Source organism: Rhinoderma darwinii, chromosome 11, assembly GCF_050947455.1.
Source record: "Rhinoderma darwinii isolate aRhiDar2 chromosome 11, aRhiDar2.hap1, whole genome shotgun sequence".
Lineage (NCBI taxonomy): Eukaryota > Metazoa > Chordata > Amphibia > Anura > Rhinodermatidae > Rhinoderma > Rhinoderma darwinii.
In genome coordinates this window covers 61,712,233-61,730,859 of record NC_134697.1, presented here as the reverse complement: position 1 = coordinate 61,730,859, position 18,627 = coordinate 61,712,233, and the positions used below count along the sequence as shown (strand labels likewise).

Sequence of the window (18,627 nt, the reverse complement as noted above, 5' to 3'; positions counted from 1 at the left end):
AACTGTCAATGTGCGTTGCACATCAGTGTGCTTTGCAAAGCACTTTTTTAAAGGTATTAATGCGTAAATCACACACAGCACACGGATGTGAATCTGTGTGCGGTGTGTGGTTTTCACACACCCATTGACTTCAATGGGCACGTAGGTGCGTGAAAACGCACCAATATAGGACTCTCGCTGCGTGAAAACTTCTGCATGTGTGAACGGCCCCATTGAAATCAATGGGTCTGTGTGCTGTGCACACGGGAGAGATTGACGTTCGTGTGAATGGACCCTTATACTAGATGCACCAAATTTATCATGCTAGATGATAAATTTGGAGTAACTTTAGACACTTCTGTCTAACTTTTAATAGGTTGGGGTATTTTAATTCACTTTTTTGCGGCAAATGTTTGGTGCAATTTTGCGAATCTTAAGCCTTGCCCAATTTCTCACTAAAGAGTATGTTCACACGCAGTGACTAAAAACGTCTGAAAATACAGAGCTGTTTTCAGGCGAAAACAGCTCCTGATTTTCAGACCCTTTTGTAGCAACTCGCATTTTTCGCGGCGTATTTTACGGCCGTTTTAGGAGCGGTTTTTCAATGGAGTCAATGAAAAATGCCTCCATAAACATCCCAAGAAGTGTCCTGCACTTCTTTTGACGTGCCGTCATTTTACGCGCCGTATTTTGACAGCGAAGCAAAAAATGAAGGCTCGTGGGAACAGAACACCGTAAAACCCATTGCAAGCAATGGGCAGATGTTTGTAGGTGTAATGGAGCCGTTTTTTCCTAAACATTATAAAAAAAATATGGCTTATTACTGGTAAAACTAGATTATTAATACGTTAAAACTATTATTATGGTTTGTCATGTAAATGGCTGTCCTCCGCTGCAGAAAAAAAATGCGTCAACCCACTGCTTCCTCCGTGGACCCGTGGCATTTAGCTAACCGCTATGTGATGTAAAGTTTTTAAAAAATCCAGCTTACACTTTATTATTTCTTATAAACATTAGATTAAACAGGTTTCTACTTGTGCTGCTAATCTGCTATTTGTTCAAACATCTGCATGGTGTCACCTGCTGTAACTAGTTCCTTGGCAACAGTTACTGCTCCTCTTCCAAAACTGATGGATTAAAGGGTTGTTCCCATTACAGAACGTGATGGCAAATGGGATATACCACCACTTTCTGATCATTGGGGTCCTACTACCAGAACCCCCTCCGATCCTGAGGTCGAAGGGGCCGCAGCACTGCTTTAGCGCTGTGGACCCTTCACCTTTTTTGCCTGCACAGTAGCACTTCTGTGCAGGGAACGCGCTGTGAAGGAAAAAAACTTGGAAAGGGATACAGAATTTAAGCAGCTCTACAGCTTAAATTCAGAATCGTGTGGGTCGGCAGTCCGCCCGCTGCAATCAGAAAGTGTTGGCATATCCTAGCGATAAGAATAACTCGAAGTCCCTAAGATGATACATAAACACATGGTTGCTATAGGCAAATGCTCCAATATTCCTTTACACTAGTTTTTAAGTATAGCACTCGGTATAACTGTGATATCATTGCTGTAATAGCAAAAATAACTTTACTAAAGAAGGGGAGCATTTTAAGACTGAGAAAGAGAAGGAAAAGCATTACATCAAAATCATGTAAAGTAGATGTGATTTAATAGGGGAAGGGGCGATAAAAGCGACTGTTACTTTACAAATAGTTATTTCCAGCCCCGACATCCTTTCCTCAATAAAAATCGCAGCAATGGCTATAAACTGCTACCTGGAGGTAGTCATGGTGACTGAGATCCATGGTAACATGGGGAAGCGGTAGTCTGAGACACTCCCTACTCTGTTCTGATGCCTGTGCACAGTGTAAGTGAATGGAGCGGCACAGCTCACAATGCTAGTCATCACCTCCTGCCCGTGCGCTTCATTCTAAAGCCAGGAGTGAAAAGATGGACCGGAGGAGAAGCGTGCATTTTTAATACTTATTTAAATGCACCCACCAATGTTTAATATTCCCGATACCTCGGATTGCTGTCACTTTGAGATAAAGAAAAAAAAGTTTGAACTAGAGAAATAAAAAAGGTCAAATAAAAAATGGAGAGGGGTTATCCTCATGAGACAACCACTTCATACATTTATTCAGTTTGCTTACTTATTGGACACTTGGATTATTGCTACACCTTCAAAATTTTGAGAGCTGCTTACCAAAGAGGGTATCTAAAGCATACCAAACAGTACGGTGAGGTTCCTCTTACACAGCTCAACGTGGGCCGCGTCGAGCTGTCTCGTTAATCGGCGCTTGTTTGCTCCTTTCACAAGGAGCTACGTATGGAGACGAGCACTCGTTACTACGATCGCTCACCCCTGTACATATGTATCATGTCGGCAGCACATCTGGTTTACAGAGGGTGATTTGCTGCCGACAACAAATAATATTTAATGCTGCATAAACTATACAATCATTTGCTCATTTATCCGCTGATCGTTGCTCTGAGTAATCACTACAGGTACTGGTCGGACATGTCCATAAATCTCATATACAACCTGGGAGTATGAAAACAACGTAACAGACTATAAAGCAGTAAGAACCTCACCATGACCAGGGGAAGCCACTCTAAACTAAGCTGTGCATCTCCTTACCTGCAGTGCACTGTTGAGGAAGCAGCTATTTTGTCCTGGTTCATTAATCAGGCCCTTGCTTGGAGCAATAGATATGGAATTGCGTGGTGTAAACATCTCCTGTACCCCTCCTCGACCCGTAGAGAAATAGTTTCTCTTCCAAGACATCATGGAGTCAAGTGCAAAAATAAATGTGAATAAATAGAAGCAAGAAGAGGTTCAACACAATAAAACAGATCTAAGGTCCTCCGCTGGGATTAAAGGTCCAAAACCGGTTGGCAGGAACAAATAAATAGAGAAATGTTCCTTTCAGTTCCACCCATAAGAAATAGCGCAGTACACAAGTGATGCTGAAGTACAAAGATTTTGCTGAAATCCAGAAGAAAAAAAAACAAAAAACTTGTTCCAGATGAACCGCTTAACAAGGGAATCCTCCAGGGAAGAACAACAATAGGGAATGAAACGCTGAGATTTTGTATTAGCTGTCCAGGGTAAGTGTTAGTAAAGTCCAGCAGAGTCCTGTGCAGCAAATAGATGTGTCTTAATTCGCTCAAGATCCCCCTAAAGGGTGAAACAGGCAGGAACGTAAAAACAAAACAAAAAAAAACGAAGAGGGAGAAAAGCTGGAAGCAACTCCTACCCACACATGACTAGGTGCCCCCTAGTGAAGCACAAGTAGGAGTGTCAGACAACTTGAACTACAGCAGGTTGCAGCAGGATACCAAAGGAATCTTGTTTGTTTTGCTTTTCTTTTCCAAATCCAAGACACTCCTTCTAAAAGCTTTTAGAAATCCAACCTCTAGGAGATGTTCATCCCAGTCCAGCTCCTTTACAAATGGAAATCCCAAGCAGCTGAGAGGTTTATATGAGAGAGGGAAAAAAATGCAAAGGGTTGCGTCATTTAATTACTGTACTGCATTGTTTTGTGGTGTGCTGCCAAGTCTGGCAAACCTCACCTCCCACAGTAAACAGCAGCCTTCGGAGAAGACGTTCGGGGAAATAAGTGACAAGGAAGACACTGAACTTTGTTAAAACAGATGGAATTAAATATCGTCTGGGGTGGTTAGGAAAGGGCAAGAACACATGCTCTGCTTTAATTCCACTAAACTCAATGGAATAAGATCTTCGTCACGCTTTCTTGATGCTCGAAAAATCCACAACAGTAATCACTTCACTGAATTTAATGGCTGGTGTAGTAGGACTTGGTCTTGAAAGCTCTCCATGATACTCAAGGTTCCTTCCCACTGTTAAATACATGACTTGTTGTCCAATATAGCAAATGGTTTCATGGATAAAGTAACTTTACAAGGTTTTACTCTTTTACAGGGCATCATCCGAATGTTAGGCACCTAAGCAAACCGAGACAGAGAAAAAAAAACAAAAAAAAAGTTAATTTTGAGGATGTAACAATTAAAAACACGATTGTACAAGTTAGAAACAGTGCAACTCCACCCTGTATTATATAACTGGTACACAAAATCCGTCCTCTTTCACCTGAAATTTCTGGAAAGCAAAAAACTCCACCCAAAAAAAAAAAAAATAATTTTTTCACATCTTGTTTATTTATCCCTGAAATGGCCAGTTAACCGATGAAGACTAATGTGATTGTATTTCAGTGCTAGCCATAGACATGATATGGAAACCAGCAATCAGATCAGTCATCCAACCAGTAGTAAAAGGTAAGTACTCTAACCTTTAATAACATATGCAACGACAGAAAAATGTGATCATACACTATTCATCTTAATACAAATCAAAAAAAGTTAAATCCCTATAAGGCTCTCTTCACCCTTATGCCATGGGAGTAGGGCTGGGAAACTATGACCCAAATAAAATCACAATTAATTGAACATGTAATCTCAATTACGATTAGTGAACTATTATTTAGGCCACACACTTTTGCATACCACGCCCCCTATTTGCATGCTACGCCATTGAATTAATATTTATCCCCTGAGCCTGCTGTATACTACTTTATATAATATACCCAGATACTGCCCCCATACAGTACAATGCCCCTATAACTGCCTCCACACCGTATAATGCCCCTATATCTGCCCTTTACAGAGTATAATGCCCCTCATAGCTGCCACCACAGTATAATGCCCCCCATAACTGTCCTCCACACAGTATAATGCCCCTCATAGCTGCCTCTACATAGTATAATGCCCCCATAACTGCCCCCATGCTGTATAATGCCCCCACAGCTGCCCCGATAGTGCCTGATAAAAAAAATATAATATACATACTCACCTAACCCCTGCTCTACCATTGGATTCAACTGTATCTGCGTCCTTAAGATGCAGATACAGTAAACCGGGAAAGAATAATTGATAAAACCAAAATTTGCAAGAGGACATCGATTAATTGCACGGAATTTTGATTTCGATTAATTGCCCAGCCCTACATGGATGTGGATATATTTATTTTCAAGAGTCCGATTTTAAAACCAATGGCAGGTACTGAGCTCTGCTATCCTGCAAGGGAATAACTTTCTGGACTGCTATTTTACATATAACATTAACTAGCTTAAAGAGGCTCTGTCACCAGATTTTGCAACCCCTATCTGCTATTGCAGCAGATAGGCGCTGCAATGTAGATTACAGTAACGTTTTGATTTTTTAAAAACGAGCATTTTTGGCCAAGTTATGACCATTTTCGTATTTATGCAAATGAGGCTTGCAAAAGTACAACTGGGTGTGTTGAAAAGTAAAAGAACAACTGGGCGTGTATTATGTACGTACATCGGGGCGTGTTTACTACTTTTACTAGCTGGGCGTTCTGATGAGAAGTATCATCCACTTCTCTTCAGAACGCCCAGCTTCTGGCAGTGCAGATCTGTGACGTCACTCTCAGGTCCTGCATCGTGTCGGCACCAGAGGCTACAGTTGATTCTGCAGCAGCATCAGCATTTGCAGGTAAGTAGCTACATCGACTTACCTGCAAACGCTGATGCTGCTGCAGAATCATCTGTAGCCTCTGGTGCCGATGTGTCCCCGCTCGTCTGACACGATGCAGGACCTGTGAGTGACGACACAGCGTGATCTCTCGAGAACACGGCTGTGTCTGCACTGCCAGAAGCTGGGCGTTCTAAAGAGAAGTGGATGATACTTCTATACACAACGCCCAGCTAGTAAAAGTAGTAAACACGCCCCGATGTACGCACATAATACACGCCCAGTTGTACTTTTACTTTTCAACACGCCCAGTTGTACTTTTGCAAGCCTCATTTGCATAAATACAAAAATGGTCATAACTTGGCCAAAAATGCTGTTATTTAAAAATAAAAACGTTACTCTTATCTACATTGCAGCGCCGATCTGCTGCAATAGCACATAGGGCTTGCAAAATCTGGTGACAGAGCCTCTTTAATATTACATATGAAACAAAGGGAATCAAATGCCCATTCATGCAAGTGATGCCGCTTGCCTTTTCCAGAAGAGAACAGTTCTGTGTATTTTTTCACAGTAATGCAGGACTTTAGCGTGTTCCCTTTTCTCGTACATTAGTTGGTACAAAAGAGTTTATATATATTCTTTACAGATCGCTACTATTTGCAAAGCGAAAATTCTGTATGGACTCAGGCTCCATTCACATCACAAATGAATCTTCCACTTAGATGAAGAAGAGGGGAAATATTTCCTTGTCCAGTTCTGAAAACTCCACTTCAGATCAACAGACGTTAAATCATAGCATAATTTACAAGGTTTCAAGTCTATAAGAGAATCTTCGCTTATTAGGAAAAAAAAATGCAGAACTGCTGAAACAAGTTTTACAGCTAATAACATTTGAAGGGTGTGAAGTTCTTCTGAAAACAAAGTGTTGTATTTAGATGCTGTGATGGTAAACCTAAAACTATGTCATGCTTGATCTTGTGACTTGGAAAGACACAATGTGACAAGTTGTCATGAAGGAATTTAATTAATAAATAAATAGCAGTATATATCTATATGCACTGATCGGCCATAACCAGATGCCTAAAATTGTGTAGGTCCCGCTCGTGCTGCCAAGACAGCTCTGACCCGTTTAGGCATGGACTCCACAAGACCTCTGAAGGTGTCCAGTGGTATCTGGCACTAAGACATCAGCAGATCCTTTAAATAAATATGCCATAAATGTCAGATAGTGCCAGATAGGTGCGGGTCCCACCTGATGGACGCGCACTTATCTCTATAACGGGGCTCCCTAAACCCCATTCTACCTTTCTCTGTTATGGTATGTTCACACGCACTAATTACGGACGTAATTCTGGCGTTTTTGCCCCAAATTACGTCCGAAAATATCGCCTCAATAGCGCTGACAAACATCTGCCCATTGAAAGCAATGGGCAGACGTTTGTCTGTTCACACGAGGCGTAATTTACGCGCCGCTGTCAAATGACAAAGTCATATAACCATGACAATTTGTCATATATTGCTTTCAACGCATCAACTTCAAGAACGGACTGTTCACTTCCTCCCCTATATATCCCATCCCTTGGCAGGCAGCATAGTAACTAGATAATCAAGGTTATTCACTACACCGGTCATTGGTTTTATTGTTACGGCTTCCCCTTTACTCCATTTATATTGCCCTAACATTCTGTAATGCTTTACATTAAAGGCTATGGACAGCTTTGACATGGAAAAAATATTTTCTAAATGTTAGTGGTCACCTAGAGTTAAAAAAAAAAAAAAAAAAAAAGTTGCAGAGTTTCAGGCTGCAATCTTCATTCCTTAATTCATTTTCAGACCCCCTGATATTCAGTTTTGAAAATAGCGCAGTTTACCACTTTTCTCCTGTAGACATGTCTCTCCCAGAAATACATGCTGGATAGGAGTTCTGAGTCCATGCTAGGGACTTCACTTGCTCTCATGCATCAGCACAGCTTTTTCTCTACACTAGCCTGCGAGATTCCCCCACTACTCTCCTCCCTATCTATACTGACAGCTTGTGTGATCTGCCCTCCCTGAAAACTTGGAAGCTTTCCCCCCTTTAAACTCTCTGATCTGCCATGTACAACACGAGGAGAGCGGATTACATCAGCGCATCAGGAGAGGTGGACTGACTGATTTGAGTTAGGGTATGTTCATTCCTATTTTCTGCAGTTTTTCGGGCCGTAAACGCCCTAAAAATCGGAAGCAGACTGCCTCCAAACATCTGTCCATTGATCTCAATGGGAAAACAGCGTTCTGTACCGATGGAACATTTTTCGCTGCGTTTTTTTACGCTTAAAAAAACGGCCGCGAAAAAGAAGTGCAGGACACTTCTTGGGACGTTTTTGGAGCAGTTTTCCATAGACTATTGAAAAAATGCCGTAAAAAACGCAGCGAAAATCGCGAGTGGCTCAAATGTCTGAAAGTCAGGAGCTGTTTTTCCTTGAAAACAGCTCCGTATTTTCAGACGTTTTTTTAGTAAGCGTGTGAACATACCCTTAGAAGCAGCAGCACAGCCAGTTATCTACAGAAGCTGCACAGACCCTACAGCAGCAAAATGGTAGGACATTTTTAATGAACACTTTTAGAAAATTGCTAAATTTTGCCTTTAAGAAGCAAATGAACAATAAAACGAGTGTCAGTACAAAGGTGTCCATAGCCTTTAAGGGCCAGAACTGAATAACTAAAAATGGAAAATGTCTGACAAACGAAATAATAGGAGGACCAATGAGCCTAAGGGTTCTTTCACACCTGCGTATTGTGGATCCGTATTATTTCAAACTTTGAAAATATATTTAAAAAGGTTATATTCACATTTACGTATTTTTTCTGCACATTTTTTTTTATCCTTATGGCACATATGCAGCCTGTTTCTTTTAAGTGTGCCGTTCATCCCCTTGAAGGCTCAAAATAGACTGGTCTTTAATGGATTTAAATATTTAACAATTCTATCCTTTTATTGTCTTGCAGGTTATGGTTTAGAACAATGGTAATCGCACAGGCACAGAGACTGACAGCCGGATCCCTGCTGCAATTGCCGAGAGTAGAGAAGAGAGTAGAGAAACCTCCAAACCTGGGGTCAATAGCGACCGCGGCATTTAAGTGGTTGTCACCCATCGCTTCTGATACGTTGACATGTCAGCCGCGGGCCTAACAGAGCCTAATAGCATGCCTGTCAGTTTTTCACTGACAGGCAGTAATGCTTTGGTATACTAGAAAATAATTATGACTCTTGAAATGTGATGGTGAAATAATTAAAAAGAATGCATAGGTCTGGTCGTTTAGGGTTTAAAGGTAACAGGTCACCAGCATTTCACCTATTAAACCAGCTATACCTGGTGGAAGTGGGTGAAAAATCATTATGCAACCTATAGTTATCTTCCAAGTAGGCTCTGTACCTTTAGTATTCCGTTTAATGTTCCCGTGCCGTATGGTAATGAGAATAAAAAGGTCATATCTTCATCCCTCAAGCCTTTCATGGTTTACCCCGCCTCCTTACTTTCGATTGACAGCTACTCACCTCCCCCCCCAGCACACACAACATCCCGCGCTTGCGCATCGACATCCTGTTCTGGTGCGTGCACACAACGGAACACCATAGTGGCGGATGTGCAGTAACTAGACTATACATGACAGCGCGCGCATGTGCCTATCTCAGACGAGATCTTGGCATTCAGGGCAGGCCAGTTTTCGGCCATGGGCGGACATAAAAAGAGGAACAAACAAGACTGGCGGATTATTACCATAAAAAGCGCAAAATGTTTGTTATTAACGGTAGGAGGAGGGGAGGACGGCAATGAACTGTTGACAGCAGCGGCCAGCGTGGGCTGAGTAGAGCTCAATAGGTGAAATGCTGGTGACCGGTTCCCTTTAATGAGGGATTCATTTAAAATTTAAGAAAAAAAATAATCCAAAACGGCAACTGGGTTTTTGCGAGCCTAGTCTAACACATAGCTTTATGTTTGCCCCACCAGTATTCAGAACAGAGCACCCCTTAATGGCAGAGCCCCATTCTAGTAGTAAAAATTGTGTCCCACACCTTTCCCTGATAATCACAGCAAGACCACCTCACCCCATCCCCCTCCCGCAGCAGGTCGACCCAGCAATGATCAATTCTGCTGTGTTCCCACCCACTTTTGTTTTTAAAATTAATGTGGGGATGCCCATGTAACTCCATGTCATGTGACCACAGCAGGAGAGCGGGGGCTCGGAATGCATCAGAATTGGTGAGGAGAGTACATCATGACATTAGTTTTAACTCATAGTGTTTGATTATTACAACCAAAATCCCCCTTTATTAGAAAGATGCACTTGCGCTGGTTATTATTTTAACTGAGGAAGATATTATCTCCTAATATTTATGAAAATGGATTGTAGAAAACTTTTATATAATCTTTGTTCTTTTTAATCAGTGGAGCTTTTCAACCAAGAGACAGGGAAGCGATTGCTTATATGTTTCTTTTACTATGTCCGATCTTTATTGAGCTCTTTGAAACTGCATCATTTCGTACCGTGCCAAATAGAATGTCTTCATTACGTAAGTTCTGTTTTACAAGCCTAAAATGTTTTATGTACTGGCCAGCACAGCATGGACAAGTAGTAGGACACTAGGATGACACTGTAAGCCTTGCCCTGTTCCCTAGTGTGTACCATGCTCTACACAGCTCTGCACTAGGCATACAAAACGCTCTTTGTATTCGGAGACTCGGGCACCTGCTGTTTGGTGTTCTCAAAGTTTGTTGATGTAACAACAGGGCATTCTCCTTCTCATAATATCTCAGTGTAGTAATACCCTCTGGAGTGTACATTCCTGGTTTATATGCTCGCGGTATAATTAGGTGTATGAATTCTTTGACTGTAAGGAACACTAGTTTATTAAAATAAAAACCTTTAGTCAACCGAACATAATATCTGAAAACAAGAGGAGAAATGGTAAATGGACAAGCAGCACTGCAGCTCTTGTTAGGTCCTGGCCTCCTCAACAATATTCTGCAAATCATTCATCATTTGATCGTAACTTTCCATCAGGAATTGCCTTGGTGATACTTGTCCAGTTTTATCCATTCTACCGTATGTGAGAAGTATGGCCAGCTGTAGGGACAGATCTCGAAATCCGCAGTCACATAAAATGGGAAACGATTTGCTGGATTAAAGGTCAAGATGGACGGCTGTCCCCGAACACATTACATTGTGGGTAAATCTTGACAATATATAAAGTACAACCATCTTAAAGCCGGCCATGCACACGGGATTGGCTGTTGGCCAAAACAGAACGACTTCTTTTTGCACTTCTCTAGAAACATGCATGCTCCCAGTGGCCTAACTTGTATGTTTCTGTGCTGAAATGATAGTAAGCCAATGGGCTTGGCAGACATTTATCTTTTGTGTAAATTTCGCTGGCCTAAAATGAGTGCCAATCATTAAGGGTCGATCAGCACTCGTTTGACCCTTTCAGGAACAGACTAAATTTTGTTTTTATGCTTTTGGTTTTTCCTCCCCGCCAACAAAAATTCATAACTTTTTTCGTTGACACAGTCATAGGAGGACTTAATTTTTACGGGACAAGTTGTACTATTTAATATTATGTGTGATGTTTTATTATGTGGGAAGCTGGAAAAAACAGCAGTTTCGCCATTTTCTTATGGGTTTCTTTTTTTAGTGTTCAATGTACGGTGAAAATGACACGTTATTTTTATTCTGTTGGTCAGTACGATCACGGGGATACCAAATTTATAGTTTCTTTAAAAAAAAATTAAACGTTTGAAAGAAACGAAAATTATTTAGCATCGCCATATTGTGACCCCCGTAACACTTTTAGATTTCTGTGTACAGAGCTGTGTAAGGTGTCTTTTTGCATGTGGAAAGGTGTAATACCATTTTGGAGAATGTCAGGTATTTTGATCCCTTTTTATAAAAAAAATTTTGGGAGGTTGAAGTGGCAAAAAAACAAAAAACACAGCAATTCGGCTATTTTGACCTTTTTTCCCCACGACGGCGTTCACCGTATTGGATAAATATTTTTATATTTCTATAGTTCGGGCATTTTCGGACGTGGGGATACAGAATGTGTTTATTATTGTTTATGTATATATGTGATCTAGGGAAAGGGGTTGATTTTAATACATTTAATTTTTTTCACTTATTTAGATCGCTTGAATTTGCGATCATTAGATCGCTTATGCCACAGACTGCAATATCACAATATTGCAGTCTATGGCAAAATCAGTACATTGCTATTGAGACCTGCCACAGGATAGCAATCTTCCTATAGCAGGCATAGGAGCGTTCACAAGGCTCCCAGCTGCTAGAGAAATACTTCGGCTCACAAGAACTCGCCGCGCGGGAGTCGGTGACCGGGCAGTAAAAACCACTCAGATGCCGGTGGTCACATCAGACACCAGCATCTGTGGTGGTTAATTGCTTGAGATCAGAAATTTTTCTGATCGCATGCATTGCTGCTGGGTCCCTGCTGTGCAACCCAGCAGAGACCGGGCGGCTATGGCGCCCGATTTGCTTCTGAGCGGACGCCAACTTTAAAGACCCTTTCCCGACGAAAGGTTAAAGGCCCTTTACACAGGCCAATGTAAACCGCATGGGCTATACGGATAATAAATATGATCATTTAGTCTCCATACAATTCATATAATGTGGGCAGAACATCCCCCGTTTACACGTGGAGATGTGCTGCCAACAATGATAATCTTTAGGGCAACAAACCATTGGACAAATGAGCATTTGCTTGTTCGTCGGCTGATCATGGACCCGTGTAAATGGGCTTTTAGTCCAAGGGATTGCACAAATTCTGTGATTGTTTGTTGGTTTGCCTATACCATATGATTGCTTTTTTGGCTTTTGAAGGTCATGTCACGATCTAGGTGTATATTGATCCACTAGGCCCTTCCGCCGTAGTGGAGTGGCAGCTGGCCAAATCACAGTCTATACAAAAGTCCTTAGCACAAGGGTACCTGTGAGGGCATGTTCACACGGGCTATTTTCAGCCGTTTTTCGGGCCGTAAACGTCCCGAGAAACGGCTGAAAAAAAATTGGAAACAGCCAGACCTTTGCTCCCGGAGAAAATTGAGGAGGAGCCTCTCTCTTTATCTGCATACCTTTTCATGCAGTCCACTGCCTGGAGGATCGCAGACTTGCTGCCAGATATTAATGAAAGTCCCAAATTAAGAATTTGCTGCTGGTACTTGAATCATGGTTAGCACAGGAAGATGAACTCAAGGATGCTGGCTGTACACAATGTAGAAAGGAGATGAGGCAGTAGACTCACTTGTGTGATTGTTGTAAGAGAACTACACCCAAGGCAGAAGTTGTACCCAATGGTCATGTTTGGCAGAAATGAGATGACTAATATAATGCTGTAAAATTTGATTGGTCCTCTCCACTTGACCATTGGACTGTGGGTGATAGGCAGAAGAGAAGTACAGCTTTACATCTGGCAGGTTGCACAGGACTCTCCAGAACTTGGATCAGGGTGTACAGTTTACATCCGAGACAATATGCAGAGGAAGTCCATGCAGACGGAAGACGTACAGAATAAACAGATTTGCCAGGCGAGGAGCAGACGGGAGACCATTCAACAGAATAAAGCATGCCATTTTAGAGAAACGATCCACTACTACCCAGACTGTAGTAAATCCAGCTGAGGGAGGAAGGTCTGTAATAAAGTTCATAGCGATATGTTGCCAAGGGTCATCAGGGACAGACAGGGGTAGGAGCAGACCAGCAGGTTTGGAGCGGGTAGACTATTCACAGAGGCAACAGCCAGAAGTCTCTTCAGAGGAACAGTCAATAGCTACAGGCAATCCACTAGATCCTGCTGGATAAAATTTGCAGCCACTCCAGAATCCAGGTAGGCAGGGAAGGTGTGCGATCTCTCTCCAGAGACAATAGTTACAGGAATAGATAATTTGACAGAGGATTTTGTGTTTGGCACCATTCAGCCTACAGTTGTCTCTCCAACCAACCCTATGTGTTGTAGTCTCCCGGATTTTTGTGGACATTGGCGCACAAAATGGCCTTGGAGGCCACAATACAGTCACAAACCTGAAGAGCATCTGCTCTGTTTCTTCTGCTCGGACAATTTGATTCTGTCCACCTGCATAGGGTTTTCTGGTGGAATGACAGGGGAAGGCAATAGGGGTCTCTGGAACGAGGGTGCCAGTCTGTAGAAAAGTCTCTCCTGCCGAACCTCCTGAGCAAGTTCCTGGATCCTCATGTCGATCGAGGTTGCAAACAGGATAAGAGCATCCAGAGTGGAAGGAAGATAGCGTGTCTTTGATGTGCGTGGACAGTCCTTGACTCAAAATGTCTTGACTCAAAAGTTTTCCTTGCCTTCCTTTGCTGGGATCCTTTCTAATTTTTGACAAGCAAAAAGATGTGGTGCGGCTGTAGCCACACAAAATGGGGGAATTTGTTAACTGGCTAACAAAAAGTTCTATTGCAAACCGCACAAAAGTCACAATTTGCAGGAAAAATAACTACTTTTGTGCGGTTTCCACTGCTCACGCCATATATCGAAGGGACTGGGGCCCCCACGGCCCTTCATATTTCCTAGAATTTATGGAAGATGTGGCGTAAATTATAGCGGAAGTCTATGCCAGCATCTAGCTGCCGTTGATTTCACACTGTGGCGAACAGAAAGTCAGAGATGCACCTAATGTATTAAAAGGAGTGTGCATCTTAATAAATTAGGCACATTTTACTCCAGTGCTCTTCATATTAAGACTGGCGTATGAAACGCCGGTCTTAATAAATTCCCCACTATGCGTTGTGAGAAGCAGTTGTAAATATCACATACGGTACATGTTTGGTCTATTAACAATAATTGTGTTATAATCTGTTATTAAAAAAGTCATCAGAAAGGAACACTACATCTATACAGTACAACGGACATCACGCCACAATACTCATTTAGAAATTGTCTATCTCCCGCAACTCAACAAACATGCATGCTCACATCAGTAGAGCTTGCATATTTACCGGTCTAGGCAGAAAGGCATAAAGTGCTGCTAGACACTACTGGAGCCGCTTATATACCTGAGAAACAAAGGAACAAGCATGTTGAAGTCAGACATGTCCGATCTCCAGGGAGACCAGTCAGTCGGGATGAACCCATACACATAAGGGTATGTGCACACGATAACTGCATTTACGTCTGAAATTACGGAGCTGTTTTCAGGAGAAAACAGCTCCGTAATTTCAGACGTAATTGCTCGTACTCGCGTTTTGCGAGGCGTCAATTACGGACGTAATTTGGAGCCGTTCTTTATTGGAATCAATGAAAAACTGCTCAAATTACGTCTCGAGAAGAGTCCTGCACTTCTTTTGACGAGCCGTCTTTTTTAAGCGTCGTCGTTTGACAGCGACGCGTAAATGACAGGTCGTCTGCACAGTACGTCGGCAAACCCATTCAAATGAATGGGCAGATGTTTGCCGATGTATTGGAGCCGTATTTTCAGACGTAAATCAAGGCTTAAAACTTCCTCGTTTACGTCTGAAAATAGGTCGCGTGAACCCAGCCTTAGATAATTGCTGTCAAAGTGATAACCTAATCTATATGAACCGGTTGTACCAAAGTCGGAACTTATTCTGTAGAAAGGGGAGAACTTATAATTGTCTGGTCACATTGTGCACCAACGCTGGGGAGCCCAATCGATTGCGCAAAAGGAATGCCCTGAACCCTATATTTTCTTGCTCACTGCTCAACCTCAGAAAGAAGGACAAAAATGGAGCAGTGGTCGAGCATGCACGCAGCCGCTCCATTCAAAGTCTATGGGAATGAAGGAAAACAGCCAAGTACAGCGCTCGACTGTTTCGATCATTCGCATGGACATTGAATGGAGTGGCGGGCACATGTTTGCCTGCAGCTCCATTCAAGTTCCTCCTCATTGTGGGGGGCGCAGAATAGAGGATCTGGAACCACAGTCTAGCAAATCAGAGGTTGTTTATGAGGTTTCTAGCAAAGCAAAAAGAAGATTGGGAGGGCACATGGGAAAAAATTTAGCCTGGGTTCACAGAGTATTTTGCAGGTGGAAAATCTGCCTCAAAATTCAGTTTGGAATTTTGAGGCAGTTTGCTCAGCCTGCACGCAGATTTTCGGCAGGGGTTTTTCACCCCTGGCCATTGAGCGCTGCGGGAAAAAAACGCAGCGAAATACGCTTTCTCTGCCTCCTATTGATGTCAATGCGAGGTCAGAGACGTAAATACCCGAAGATAGGGCATGTTGCTTCTTCCCGCGAGACTGTTTTTCCGCTTGCAGGGAAAAAAAACAAAAAAAAAAAACGCCTCCGCCTCCCATTGAAATCAATGGGAGGCATTTTCTGCCTTTTTTTTTTACGTGTTTTCTGACGCGGCTTCCGTGTCAAAAACCTCTGTGTGAACTGGCCCTTACAGATCAGTTGAGGTATTTTGTGTGCATATTTCTGTAATCTTCAGCCTGATATGTATGGCGTATATACATTTTGGGTCATTATTTAGTTGCAATAGTGTCATCTATATTTTGGCAGAATATTGATGGGACTATGTTACGTTCTTCAATATGCATACTAAGAAAGAGGAAAAGGTACATGTACAGAATTGTGCACACCCTGCACAATTCTGTACACTTGCTTTTTCCTCTCTCCTAGTATGCATATTTTTTGCATGTTACTGCAGCACCCCATATAGATTTAAATAGTGGTGCCCATACGTCCCCATCCTTTTCACGTTCTTCAATATTACACATCATCAAATAACAGGGTGGTACTTAGAATCACCCAATCTTTGGTGAGGAATCAACTTTTCCACTGGGTTTAGGACAATGAACATAAACAACAATTTAAGACAAGGACAAATTTAATTTTCAAACTTAAGAAGTTTAAGCTCACCTACGTTAGGCTCTTTGCACACTACGTTTTGGCCCTACGTTTAGCTTCAGTGGCATCAGTCACCCATAAACTAGAATGGTATCTGTTTAACGTGAACGTCATGAACAGGTTCATGTTTAACGTATAGCATTAAACTCTATGGTATTTGATGCCACTGTTAACGTATCCATCACAGCCTACGTCTCACGTACACTTCAGGAGCTATTCCCGACAGATACATTAAACGTAGGCCAAAAGTGTGATGTGCACAAGCCTTATAGTGTTGATTTAAATCACTATTGGATAGCAAAAAGACCCACCAGTAAGTAAAAATATTTTTACATTCCAGACAAGAAAAGTAAAGGGATCAGTGGAGTAAAACACAATAGATTCAGTGTTGCAACAGGAAGAAAAAATAATCGATTATGCGGAGGCCAGCTCAGAGCTCTTATCTTTAGTTTCATGACAAGCTGCCAAAGGGCAGTCCGGAAATAAAAGAAAATCCCACAAATACATCAACCTGTTCTATTACATAACACATTACAAATCCCCTGTCAGTGCAAAATGTAGGTTTATAAATAACTAATGCAATGATGTAAGACCAAGGATGACAATGAAAACTCTAAACCAAGGAAAACAAACATGAGTAGTGTGAACGGGTTAGTCACAGAAGATTTCACAATACTGAAACTTTCTGCCCAGATAGGACACTTATGGCTGGTGCGTGCATTATTCTTGTAAGGCTGGGTTCACACGACCTATTTTCAGACGTAATGGAGGAGTTTTACGCCTCAAATTACGTCTGAAAAAACGGCTCCAATACGTCGGCAAACATCTGCCCATTACTTTCAATGGGCTTTAAGATGTACTGTGCCGACGACCTGTCATTTTACGCGTCGCTGTCAAAAGAAGTGCAGGACACTTCTTGGGATGTAATTGGAGCAGTTTTTCATTGACTCCAATGAAGAACAGCTCCAAATTACGGCCGTAAAAGACGCCCCGCAAAACGCCAGTACATGCAATTACGTCTGAAATTCAGGAGCTGTTTTCTCCTGAAAACAGCTCCGTAATTTCAGCCGTAATTGCAGTTATCGTGTACACATACCCTAAATCTGTCAGTCTTGTAGAGCTCCACAAGCCAAGGCCAGTTAGCAATAAACGGCCACTAGTCCAAAAAGTAAGTTGCCTTAAAAAGGGCTTTACCAGTTAATATAAATATAACGTTACTAGACTCCATTCACACCACTCTTTACATCCAGCGTATACATTGGGGAAATCCCCCGCTGTACGATACTGTATGTCATACAGAAAAAAAAGAAAAAGGTGTATACCCACGTATACCTGCTGGACTGATGCCAAAAGGACGCTCTTTTGGCATTTGCCAGGCAATAGGGCTCTACGGATACGTTCAGAGTTTGTGTTGGGAGCATCATCCACCGCATACGCGGAATCACCAAGCGTGATGTGAACAGAGCCGAAGGCATTGTTCACACCTGCGTTGTGTCTTTCAGTTGTTCTGCTCAGTCAGAGGAGCAGAACAATGGAAAAACGGAATTAACGCTTCCATTGTAAAACGGATACCACCAGCGGCCGACGGATATCATTGACTTAAATGGGTTCCATCGGCTTTCCGTCGGGGTTTTACCGGAGACGATATCAAAAGTATCCTGCGATATGGTCTCCAGAAATCTTGGCCGGATCTGCGACAGAGGCCTTTAATGGAGCCTCCAACGCAGACGTGAACGAGGCCTAAGTTTTATCATTGTTATGGAAATTTTAAATATGGTTTGCGTTTCAAAACCTGCTTTTAAGGCCTTATTCACACGAACGAGTGAGTTTTGCACGCGCAAAAAAGCGCAACGTTTTTTGTGTGTTGAAGTTCCGTGTGTCAGTGTGGCTGCGTAATTTTCACGCATATGGTATAGTTATGACACTGTTTTTATGTTTAGAAACAGAAAAGGAGGTGCTTTTATTTTTACCTTCACTTAACAACTGTAGCACGAATCACGTGCGGCACACGGAAGTGCTTCCGTGTGCAATTTTCACACACCCATTGACTTCAATGGGTGCGTGATGCGAGAAAAACGGCCATGTATAGGACATACGCTGCGTGAAAATCACGGACTGTCTGAACGGCCCCATTGAGTTACATAGGTCCGTGCGACATGAACTACGCTCGTGTAAATGAGGCCTAAGGCTAAGCGTCACAAAGGTTCCCAAGCCTTAGGCTGGAGCTACACATACATTTGTCCACAGCTACAA

General features: G+C 42.3%; 1 protein-coding gene across 7 annotated transcripts in view; it reads right to left on the bottom strand.

Annotated features, from left to right (window-relative positions):
* The window catches only part of USP54 (ubiquitin specific peptidase 54), an 86,333-nt gene that overhangs the window by 52,667 nt on the left and 15,039 nt on the right, over nt 1–18,627 (bottom strand). For all 7 annotated transcript variants that reach the window (XM_075841670.1, XM_075841667.1, XM_075841668.1 and 4 more), the window contains exon 2: nt 2,616–3,943. In XM_075841670.1, coding sequence (XP_075697785.1) covers nt 2,616–2,765 — 150 coding nt within the window. In that variant the 5' untranslated portion in view covers nt 2,766–3,943. The remainder of the gene's footprint in view (nt 1–2,615; nt 3,944–18,627) is intronic.